At 38.4% G+C, this 12,601-nt stretch overlaps 1 protein-coding gene across 8 annotated transcripts in view; it reads right to left on the bottom strand.

The window, feature by feature from the left end:
- Positions 1-12,601, bottom strand: part of KIF1B (kinesin family member 1B) — a 133,330-nt gene that overhangs the window by 77,215 nt on the left and 43,514 nt on the right. For 3 of the 8 annotated variants that reach the window (XM_045859768.1, XM_045859765.1, XM_045859767.1), the window contains exons 9-13: positions 12,395-12,460; positions 8,505-8,580; positions 7,800-7,878; positions 6,868-7,010; positions 3,088-3,221 (exon numbers count right to left, since the gene is read on the bottom strand). In XM_045859768.1, the coding sequence (XP_045715724.1) occupies positions 3,088-3,221; positions 6,868-7,010; positions 7,800-7,878; positions 8,505-8,580; positions 12,395-12,460 (498 nt within the window). Of the gene's footprint in view, positions 1-3,087; positions 3,300-5,958; positions 6,001-6,867; positions 7,011-7,799; positions 7,879-8,504; positions 8,581-11,681; positions 11,700-12,394; positions 12,461-12,601 lie in introns of all 8 variants that reach the window. The other 5 variants (XM_045859761.1, XM_045859766.1, XM_045859763.1 and 2 more) reach the window with 4 other exon arrangements.

Here is a 12,601-nt window from a genome sequence, read left to right as displayed (position 1 = left end):
TGCAGCACTGGTTAATAACTGTTTATACATACAGCTAAACACAATTTAATCTCTTCCATGATTCAGTTATGGTGGCAGAGAAACCCACAAAACAAGAAAAACTTCCATGAAAAAAAAAAATCAGTTTGTGATATTTGAAAGTTAAGTGCTTATACATGGAACATTCCCGAAAGCCATCAGATGCCCAAGGTTTTACTGTGCTGAACACAGCATGCTTCCGGAGTGAGTTCCAAGTGTGGGGCCCCCGGACTCCCTAGCAGAGCATTTGCCCTTGTGTGCTTCTGCAATGGATATTTGTGGGTATTTATAGTCTGAGCCTAAGCAATGGCACTCCCAGTGCTGACTTTGATGCTAGACTAGTAAACAAACACCAGAGCCACCACACAGTGGCTATAGCTACGTATTTTAAAATTCACTGAATGGGAATCTAAATCAAAAGTACATACATTCCCACTCCGTTTGAGTTGCAACTAAAGACTGAGTGCATGTCATTCTGTTTTGCCAAACAGGTTTATGAAGGGCTCAAAATATTTATGATGGGGTATCATGGATGGGCCTCTCCCGTATGAAAACAGACTACTCAATAAACAGAGCAGGAACAAGGTCCTATGAAAAAGTATACTACTATACCAACTGATCATTTTTTTTAATCAAAAAGAGAAGCAAAGGGAAATAAAATGTTGGGAAAATGAACTGTTTACCATCACAGTATTTTTCCCTACAGTGTCATGTCTTAGGAACGCAGTTACTTCACACTCAACAATGAAATAACCAAAACCAGAACATTCTCAAGGATTTCTATCATATAACAACTGCCTCGCTGTGGATGCACGATGTTATCCGCCAGCAGCATTAGAATGCAGGTCCGCCAAAGGGAATTCTCACCGTTCACAAAATAAGGGCAGAACCATGGCGCTTATGCTTCAGTGAACTACCATGCTGCATTAACAGCAAAGGAGCTATTTTCTAAAGGTGGGGAAAATAGAATATTTCATTTACGTTGGCTTAAGGGAGAATTAAAACAGACAGATGAACAAGATTACTTTCTGATGAAAGTAGTACAGTTTTACTTTGTTTCTGGTGGAAAGTGGGGAGGCTGGGGGGAGGGTGTGCTGAATGGTGGCAGTGTTATTCCCGAGAAACTACTTGGAAGACGCTGGATGACCTAATTCTTCAGAGTCTGGTTAATGTCTTGACTCCTCACATTCAACAGTATTTTCAGTTGGACCCACTTGGCAGTTAGGAAGAATCTTCTCTTTACGCCAAGATGTATGTTAAAGGAAAGTATTATTTCATTTGCACACCAAGGCTTTAATGAGCAAAGAGTAAGATTCAAAGTCCCCAAATAAAAAGAACATTTCATATTCAACAGTAAGTGGGAGAGTTCCTTTTCCTTCCCAAAGAGCATCGGTGACAGCAGCTCGGTCGTCACCGGTGCCTCAGTGACAAACACGTGCGTAGAGCCTCCCCGCCCGCGGCTTCGCCGGTGTCTTTGGTCAAGTTCCAAAGTCGATCTTGCATCAGCAGGATCACCCTTCAATTTGCAATGTGAAAGGATCTCTCGCTCCCTCTAGCTTTGCCAGGTATTTCAGAACCTCAGCCACATTCCACTAACGCGTTCTCGAGGAAAATACAGGATCCTTCCTTTGGTTTCCAAGGCACCTTACTTTGGCAGTAAAATGCCAAGGGAAAAGGTAGGCTGACTAAGAAAATCTTTCTCAGCCTCACCAGAAAAGTGAAGTGAAGGCATCTGCCATCTTCAGTTATCAAGCTTAATTCCCTTCAGTGGTGAAAAGGTTCAGCATTTCCAATTACTAATCTGTCACAGTGTGTCGCTCTCCTCCTCGCTCCCCGAATGAGCAGCAGTCGTGGATGCAAAGAGGACCGTGAGGCTGGCAGCATGGTGCCAGCTTCCCAGCTCCTTACAGTGTCCGTGCCCTCCTCGTGTTCCCTACCCCGGCACTCCTGAACACAGAGGCCAAAAGACATGGATCAAACTAACATCCTGGATGACAAGCAAGGAAAGAAAAAGCATCTGTGATGCTGTCACAGTGACTTGACGCGTGGCACCACAGGTGACAACTGTCTGCTCTCATTGTTCTCACTGAGGGGGAAGGAAGAACCTGAGTCAGAAGGCTTTGCTGTTCCTGACTTTCACACTCACGGAGAGGCAAGGAAGGCCCTCGCCTGAGCCGGCGACAGGCTGGGAAAGCAAAGCTGGTGCCACGTCAGCTGACCTGCGCGTGCAGGACTGAAGTGCGCAGCGCGCAGGCCTCTGACCCCACGTGCACCTGCACGGCCGAGGCCGGCCTCCCACCACAGTGACTGCAAGGTTCCAAGGCTTTCCATGGACTTCCAGAAGATGTCACTTCACGTGTCTCGGAATAAACTTGGTATAACTATTTAAATGTTCAAACTGTCTTTTGATTGTGTATTTATTTTACTAAACACATGCATGGCTCTACATAAAATTCTTCCAATGAAACCACATGTTTTCAACTAGATTTCTGACTAAACAATTTCTTTTCTTTTTTTTTTTTTCCACACCCAAGGACACTTTTTCATTGCTTTTAGAGAGAGAGGAAAGGACAGAGGAAGGGAGAGAGAGAAACATCAGTGCAAGAGAGAAGCGCCCACTGGCTGCCTTCCCATATGTGCTTGGACCGGGAATCAAACTCACAGCTTAGGTATGTGCCCTGACAGAGAATCAAACTGGCACCCTTTCGGTTATGCAGCGATGCTCCAACCAACCGAGTCACACTGGCCAGAGCTCTAACTAAACAACTTCACTGGGACTGATAAACTACCTCAGAACTAATGAACACATCTACTTATCAGTTACTTGGTGTGGCCAACCTATGATCTATCCATGCATCCCTCCCACTCTGCCTGGCCATGTCAGACTCAAGCATCCCGGTGAAAAGAAATTAAGTACCTCACAAAGCAGCAAATCTCACTTTGAGGACAACTCTAAAAGTTAGAAAGTTCTTCCATATGCTGAATCAAAATCTCAGTGATTTTTAGTCCTAATTCTGCCTTGTCAAACTGCATGGAATACCTTTAATTCAGTGTGAACTGTTAACTTACCTTTAGACGTTCAATGGCTTCCTCCCCTCCAGGTGTAGACATGATCCTCTCCTGAATACTGGTCACAGATGTCAAGCCCACCTGACTACTGAGTGAGCAGGAAGATGAAGATGAAGTAAGGGACCCCATGGATGCTGTGGAGAAATTGCCAGGGCGTTGATTCTCAGAGGCTAGCAAGTACCTATGCTTATTGTTCTGAAAATCTTTCAGATCTGGGAGACAGAAGGGGAGGCAGAAAAAGTGGAAAAGAAGGAAAGGAACAGAAAAGGAAAAAGACAGGAAGGAACACCAGTGTAAGAAAGGAAAGCATTGAAGTGCCAAGACAAAGACATGTTAAAATACACGGACGAGCCGTTAACTGTTCTAGATGGCAGTTCTAAAACATGTCTGTCTTTAACACTGGTATCCGAAAGGTTGAGAACCAATTCTGAATTTAGGAACCAAAAAAACTGCCGCATAGCTTAATGTTGTACCTGGTAGGGGGTAACCAGGGCCTGCAAAGGATAATGCTTAGGCATCCTCCCTAAGTAGCTTTGCTACATTCCTTCTGTGGCTCCAAATCTACAACGCCTTAGATTTACACTACTCTCGAACACCAGCAGTTTATCGCAGCACGAGAAAAAAGATGATCACTTATTTATCAAGAATAGTACATATCAGCCTGGCCCAGTGTTTTATAGGATTCAGCAAAAATTCCCCCAAAATGTTAGTTAAAACAAGTATCTGAGCACTTAGTAGTGTACTTTGTTAAGCAACATTTCAACTACACTAGAATTTTTTAAATACACAATTTTTTAAAAAAGTAGAGTAATTGTAGAAATGACAGAAATTTTGTATAATTCCTAGTTAAGAACTTGGGGCCAACTGCTTGCCTCAATGGGGAAGAACAATTAGCGAATGAGTGAATCTGGTGGAGTTTACACTCATCCATTGAGGCAATGCCAAAACTAAGGCTGAGTATTTGCTGAGGGAGGCTCTTACTTTTCCTAACAGTATGACCATGAGCCATCAGTAAGCCAAGTTCCTAGAATGAAATGCAAGTTTTAGGGGCATACTTTGATTCACTAAGATCTGCAGTAGAGGTATAATTTTGCTTTTCAACTTAGTTTTGGTACACGAGCCAAAAACAACAAAATTCAATAATTTGCTGTTTGTATTTTCCTTCATTAATCATCCTTCTCAAAAAGACACCACAGAAAAACCATCAGTATTAGTGCATTCCCATTTTAAAATCAGCTCATTTTTAAATTCAAGAAAATCTATGTTGCTTAAAATTCATATAAAAACTAAGTTTTCCTTAAAGGATATGTCTCAATACAAAGAGTCAGAAAAAATACTGTGAGCACTGTCTGGCCTACTCATCTGTAATTAATCAAAGCCAGTTCTTGAAGCCCCTTAAAAGTAGTGGTTGCTTCAAGACAGTTTGAAAACCACCATCTGCAATGTAGAACATAGGAAAACAAGCAAGTTTTAAAAGGGAGATAGAAACTGGAGCAAAAAAAATAGCTACCAGGTGATGGCAGCAAGGTGCGAAAGAACAGAAGGATGGAGATAGAAGGTCCAACTAACACATGCAGGCCCTAAAGGAATTAAGAGTAGTCGACTGAAATGCAAATTCAGAAGTGGTCGGGGCTGCTTTCCTGCACGATACAGAATTAAAACTTAAGTCATGCATAGCTTCCAGGGAGATGCCACAGCTGCCCGGGACAGAGGGAGGCAACAACAAGCTGGCAGCAGCACCTCCTGCAGCACAAAAGCAAGACTAAGACGGTGCCTTTCCCACACCAGTGTCGCTCAGCTTTGGAAATCTCAGACAGAGCCGTTCCAGTCCAAGAGTCACTCTGCATTCGAATGTCTTAGTGTCCTCCAGGCCTAACTCCATCAGAGCAGCCAGGGTTGTATTTGGTTTCTCTTATGTTTTCCTCATATTCTGTCAAGCCAACAAATCAATAAAAATAAAAAACTTAACCCACCCCAAAATCAAGATTCTTCATTTCTTGTAAGATAACAATTCCTTGATAAATTATCTTAAAAGGGTAGAAATTATATCACCAACTTAGTAATATATATGGAAAGATCAATGTGTGATCCTTTATAAAAAGTCCTCATCTTAAGCACAAATTTTATTCACTTAAGTTTTTAAAATTTAATTGTAATTCATGAAAATAAAATGTTTACCTACCTATCAAGTAAACTGAGGCCCATGATACAAACGAAACCAACTTAGTCTAAGAACAGCGTGAGTGCTAATCCAACATTCACAAAGCAGCTCAGTCACAATCTTACCAACTGGAAGTGACTGTTTTTAATTAATTACATATACACTAAGGCTCAGAATTACATGGCTAATTATAAAGGCTTTTGCTATTAAATAATCAGACTTGAAGGATTTTAAGAGCAAAAAAAGTGTAATAATGATTAAAAGCTAGGGCTCTGACTTACACTACCCAACCTGACCACTCCAGGTAGCTGTGACCTTATTGGTAAAATTGGCATGATAAAACTTTTTGAGTCATTGACAGGATTAAATGAGATAATATATCCAAGGTACTAGAATGTGAACTTCTGTTATCATCATTTGTGACCTTGGATGCAGTTTAATCACATAAGTAGAAAAACTGAAAAGTAGAAGCAACAAGAGATTCTTAAGCTTCTTGACGTTATTCAAGACCAAACTGGAATTCAGCAAAGATTTCTTCGCTAAATGGAGAAGAGCAAAAATAGGAACATTTCTGAATCTACATGCAGTATGCTCTGTCTGGGATTTCTCTATTAGAACTGCTGGCATGCAAAGCTCATGTTAAGGCTAATCCAGCAGAGGCAGATCAGCAAATCGGAGTACTGGAAATGACCAATACATGAAATACACACATTTGCCTCCACTTCCAGAGTAATCATCGATCAATGGGTCAACTGAAGGTAAGCAGGAGGGAAAATACAAGAAGGGTCAGAGTTCAGGTTCAGCAGTGACACAGAGAAGGAACAGAGCAGCATTTTGGCATTTAGGGAGATGAAAATATTAACACTAAGAATATATTATCATTTCACAAACTGTATTCATCTAAAATCAAGTGCTAATCAGTAAGACAAACTAAACTAGAAAACCAAAAGTGGCCTTAAAAATCTTGTTAGAATTCTAAATAATACATTAATTTTATAATTAAAAAAACATAAATATTCTGCATTAAATAAAGCCAGTACTATTCTATCTGAATATTCTACTTAATTCACTTCAGAGAACTTCTGGTTAGACGGTATGTCTAATCAGACATAAGGAGATTCATTTTAAGACATATTGTAAGAATATTCTCTGAAAGCCTAATTCTTGAACTTCAAAGGAAATAGATATTTTCCTCTTTGTATGTTCATAGGGATCAAGGTGGGGGGCAGTCACATATATATCACTACTACTACATTAATCCAGAGAAATCCAGAATACAGAACCAAAATTTTCAAATACCACTTCTATAAAGTGATTAGTTTCTCAGTGAGAATAAGCTTAACATTCCAAATAAACTTCACTGCTGATCTAATCTAACAGAAATCTAATAAAAATACAAGTGGTGATATAGTCATGAAAAATTAATTTCGTAAGTTCAAATGGATATCCTGGTGCATACTATATAAAAAAAAAAACCGAGATCCTTTTCATTGGGTTTTTTAAGAAGAAAAAAACCCTTTTCACTACCATCTAGCTTCAAGTCCTTTAAACCTAATCCTAAATAGAAGAACCCTGAAGAGGAGCGGATTCGATTTTGAATTGCTCCTGAATTCACTCACTGTCAATGATATCTCCCAGGCCCTGAGCACGAAGAAGGTCCTTCAGTCGAGTCACCTCCTCCTTTAGTTCTCGGACAAGCTTGGCATTGGGGTCCTCATTAATAACGGCATTGCATTTAATTTGTTTTGCACGATCTGCATATCTAGACCCAAAAAGATTCATTTTTGCCATTACTCACAAGCTCTACTCCTTGTAAGTAACATACCATTGTTTCTAAAGCAAATAGCTTGAGTATTCACACATACACATCCTTAACAATAACACAGTTTTATAAAGCTTTATAGTACCTTATGAAGATGAAGAAAAAGGAGCAGATGAATTTAAGTGATTTAGTCAAGTTCACAAAGGAAATAAATACCAGAGAAAGGAATCAAATTCAAAAGTGATTTGTAAGACTATATAGTATTATTTTCAGCATATTAAAAGTATCTTTAATAAGAGAAGAGTAGAATGTTTGGGTTTAAAATAATAAAACCTATTCAGGTATAGAAATATTCTACTAGTACACACTGTCAACTAATTCTTTTAAATGCTACCTGTACTCATAATTATATTACTTTTTATGACTTGAACATTTCTATAATGACAAACACCACAAGGGACACTTCTTTTTATAGAAATGATGAGTTTTAAGAAATTCTCACTATTAACTAAAAGTTACCCCAAAAATCTCACTTGAACAATTTCAATACCTTTCCTATGAAAAAGTCCTTGACTTTCCCAATGAAAGCAAAAACCATAAACAGGCCGATTCTATTATAATAAGAATCTCTTACCCCGCCCCCACCCCCAACATTTTCTCTGTTACGAGAGGACTGAATCATCACTACTGTAAATGACTGCCCACAAAGCAGGAGAAAATACAAGGCCTCACAAAACGACTTAAAGTGGCACTGTGTTCTGTTTAGCTATTGAGATCACACTGGAGTACCTCAGAGTGCTCAGAGTTTCGTCGTAGTTGATATCTGCTGGGCTCAGAGCAGCAACCATTGCGGTCCGAGAATTGCCACCTAAAAAGACGAATCGTGATTATTTCAAATCATACTCATTTTAGAAAAGTTTTGTTGAATGTGTCAGACCAGACAGCACAACCTCAGATTCTAAGATTTATTCAAAAGTCAACAAACTTCTTAAATGCCCCCATGCTAGGCACTGTGCTCAAATCCTGGTGTCTGCATCGGCCCTATTTCCCTCTTCCCACGCCAATCCAGAGCTCAGCCGCCCCACCAGAGCCACTCTTGGTGACGGGAAAGTCACTGTGACAGGGATGGCCCGACAGGCCAGGCTAGCCTCCGCCTCTTCTTTCTATCGGCAATGTTCGACAGAGCCGATCACACCCTCCTCATCATCAAGGAGGGAAAGGAGCCACAGAGAGAGTGAATGAAGGTCCAAAAACATCAGCAAAAATGAGCAAGGGTTAGTCACTCTGATTACGTGTGCCTCAGAGGAGCATGGAGTTGTCAAAGAGGAAGAGAGAGCAACAGCCCGAGGCAGGCGTGTGGTCAGGAAGACAGCCACTCCGCAACTCGTGTCCCGAAGTCAACAACGCAGGGGAGGAAACCCTGATTTAAAGCAAGGTGTGCGCCTCCAACCAGCTTAAGTCAACAAGATAATTACACACCAGTGGTCAACATACCTAGATTTTCTCGAAGGAGCCAAGTAAGCACAGAATCCCTGTAGGGAATAAAATCAGTTTTCTTCTTCTTCTTACTCTGTGAAACAGGAAGAAACAGTCTTAGTATTGTTAAAGAGAGAAAAATCACATCAAAGGCAAACCAGCCTAAAATTCCCAAGTAAATTAAATTACAGTAGAACCCTCACTGTAGAAATATAACACTCACAGCTTCAATTCTTCCCGATACCCAAAGCTCATGCAGTCAAGTGATTGTTTCTTTTCATATTTTATTTTGAAAACTTTGTAACACACACACAATAGTTTAGAGAGTAGTATAATGAGGTACCCTATATCCATCATGCAGCTCCAACCATTTTCAATATTTGGCTAATCATGTTTCAATTATCCCTCAAACACTTTTCTAACACTTTTTATTCCCAAACTATTCTGGAATAAATTGCAGACATCATGTCCTCCTAATCCCCAACCCTCAGCAGGTGAGGGTGGTCTCTCACACAGTTAAAAGGCCAGGCTAAGGGAATTTAACATCAACACAGTAAATACTACTATTTAACATCCTGTCCATGTCATGTCTTTGTAACTCATACTGTTTAAAAACAAAACCAACAGTTCACCTATAAATACTTCAGGTACATATCTGTAACAGAGAAGGACTTTTTAAAAAACATAACTGCATGACTATCACGCACTTAACAAAATTAACAGTAATTCTGTAACATCATCTAATACCAAATCCTCAAACAATAATTTTTACTTCTGCAGAGGAGCAAATATAAATCCTGTACAGTCAAGGCCAGATGTGTACAAGCCACTCACTCAGTTAATGCATCTACTTGGCCACCAAATCATCCAGTGGGTTGTTGATCTACTAACAATCTACTAACTCTTATACAGCAATACACACTTGATTTCTTTGAGCAGAAATTATGCCTAAAACAAATCATTAGCGCTGGAGTAAAAGATCTAAGAAAATGATATAATTAGCTAATATGGAGATTTGTAAAGACTGAAAATGTATTTTTCTTATACCGCTCTCTCCGTAACCTTTCTCATTATCACAGAACAAAACAAAAAGCACCTGTGCAAAGCCAGCGCTGCAATGGAGGAAGTTATATCCTTTGAAAGTAAAATTTTTTGCACACAAAGGTTACTCCAGTGTCTGCTGGCTGACTGATGTGTTGTGATAAGAAGCTACCAAGGGGAAAGCCAGGGTTCACTGATACACATCTCCCCTGCCACTGGAAGTTTTATAATCCATTCCTGGTATAATCTGAACTTAAATTAGACTAAGGGCAATCTAATTCTTGCAAAAGCATAGCTATTCAGAAAAAGAATACTACATAGCTGACCTCCAGTTTGTTGAGTAAAGAAAGTAGGCAAGCAGCACTTTAATTCCACCTCTTAGCAAAAATATCCCCTCAATCTCATCCCACTGCACCCACACACACATTCCGACAATTAGAAAGTCACTTCCAACAGCAGTTTCTAAATCACACAGACCTCAAGGCAGACTGAGCCCGCTCGGTCATTCACAGTCTAGAGGAACTTTCACCTCTCTCCAAAACTCTGGAGGCCCAAGACCTCAATTTATCCTTTTCTAAAGTTCCCTACTCACTCCACTTTGCCTATGGTTAGTACTGAAAATGCTACAAGGTTTAAAGCATGATGGTTACAATGGCCACAAACAATACTCTAAAAATAAGCAGTGTCAGTTTGCCAAAAATGTTCTCTCTTCATTTCTGTCAATTAGACTAAATTAAGGAGTAGCTAAATAAATATGCATAAATAGAACTTCAATCTTTTCTATTTGAAATACCCTGAAATTTTAGCCGCTTCATTTCTATTTGCTCTATTATACAGATGAATCTCATGTCTTATATCCATAATTTTTTAAAATAAGTGCTTCAGTAGCTACACACAAAAATGTATTCACATCAATAACCTCTCTGAAAAGAAACACTGCTAAGTGTAAGGGGTAATAATCCTACTTCTCTTCCCAGTAGAAATAACAATACATCTTAATTCACCAAAAATGATGCCTGTTACATTAAAAACTGAAGTTTATTTCTGATCTGTTATAGTTATAACATAGATGCAAAGTACTAAACTGGGTTTTACAAAACTGATTATAAAAAGTCATTTGTGAATTATTGTGGCACAGAGCAATGTGGGAAATATACAGATAAGTACTTTGTAAACTTCTCCTTTAATTGATATGGAAGTTAACTGATGAGTTAATTAACCAGACATGCTGGAATGATCACTAAATTTTAAGTCTTCACAGTTCTGGAACTCAGATTAAATATTTGAAGAACACCCATAAATGTATATCAAATATCAGGTTTTAAATCTAAGGCAGCATTTTCTAATACCAGAAAAAAAACAGAAAAAAAAGTCATTATTTTTTATTTTTGCAGAAAGAGAGAATAAATCTATGTCTGAAAATATGAGCATAAAATATTTCCATACAGATACTGCTTCCATCCCCAATGTTACCCATGTGATTCAGAACAAACTGTTAGGTGCTCTATTATATAATGCAAAAGGGTACTAATAAATTTTAGAGTATCTCCATAGAAATATAACGAAAAGAAAAATCTGCTGTATTGGGGTTAAAAAGGATGCAAATAATGTTTTTAAATGCAGCTTTAACGTGATTCTATAGCCTGCACTTTATATACAACTATAAAGAAAAAATAATTTTTAAATCATTAAAATAACTCTTCATGGTAGTAAATAAGTAAAGATAACACAAAGAAGTTTTAGAAAAATCTACTAGTAATTTCAAGAAGCCAGCTCTGTTTTAGAATGGTACCCTTAAATTTCTGTTATCATCCTTTTGAGTAGTTTACTGACTGTTTTAAGAGCCAGTCCTCCAGATCACTAAATGAAATACTGTAAGATAACACAGTGCAGAAGCTTCCTCAAATTTCTTTTTCCTTTATTCTGAATTCCTCCTCCGGAGCACATCATGTTCCCTAAATTAACTTTGCTGTTAAGTCTCATGATTCATGGTCACGCTAAAGAGCAATTCTAAATTCCAGAGCCAGAAAACAAACAATAAAAACTTTTTTTGAAGGTTCCATTCTTACTTATGCTGCCATATACCCTGGTGAGGATCTAAAATCATCACAATTAATTCTACAGCTAGTTCATTTTTGTCAAATCCCACCATACCTTGCTGGTGCAGTTGTCCTACACGTGAAAGCATTTAAAAAAGAGAATGAAATCATAGGGTAAGCCTCCATATAGAAAATATAGTGTGTAATTTTTAAGGCATAAACTGAACGACTTCTCAGAGGCAAGCAAGAAAGCGCTTAATTCTTTTTAAAGATTCAAATGAGGTACTAAACTAAATTAGAGCACACATGACTAACACTTCCTTAGCTTCTAACATAAATAATGAAGCCCCTTATATAAAAATTGCTTCAGCTTTAGTGTTCCACTGTTAAGGAATGAAAGAGAATAAGTTCTTTTAAAAATACATTACCCACCCCAAAATCAACTGCATTTATTTACTAAGGCAAACTGCTCAGAATACTCCAAAAAGTATTGCATCTTACTTAGAAAAGATTGTATGGAGAAAGAACATGCAATACTTGTGTGGTTTTTATAAGCATTACAAAATAAGGGTCAAAAATAGTCAAACCACAGGTCTTTGTAAAGACCTAGTCCTTACTCTAGCCTATGTTTACTTTCATTCTCCTTAATCTCTTTACTTTTAGTACAAAGTGTGTCATACACTGTATCATATCAAAAAGCTCTAATAGAAGAAAGGTTAAGATTATGTAAAAGGGCCAAAAAAGGACAGCCATCATAAACAATCATAAAATACCTGTCAAGTATACTTGCTGACCAAATGTTTCCTTACAAGGAAGTCTAATACTTACCACCTCCGCCAAGGCTGAAATGACTTTGCCCAGAGTTGTAAGAGACTTATTAATATTTGCTCCTTCCTGAAATCAATTACAAATATGAAAGATTTACAGAGAATTCCTACTATTGCCACATCATATATAATATATAAAATACAATTAGCCATATGCTAGCATTATTAGTGTATTTGTGACCACAAATTCTAAAAATCTCCTTTAATC

This window comes from Phyllostomus hastatus, unplaced genomic scaffold (genome assembly GCF_019186645.2).
Source record: "Phyllostomus hastatus isolate PE091 unplaced genomic scaffold, TTU_PhHast_1.1 phas_scaffold_182, whole genome shotgun sequence".
Classification (NCBI taxonomy): domain Eukaryota; kingdom Metazoa; phylum Chordata; class Mammalia; order Chiroptera; family Phyllostomidae; genus Phyllostomus; species Phyllostomus hastatus.
The sequence above is the reverse complement of the archived record's forward strand: the minus strand, read 5'-3'. Positions and strand labels throughout refer to the sequence as shown.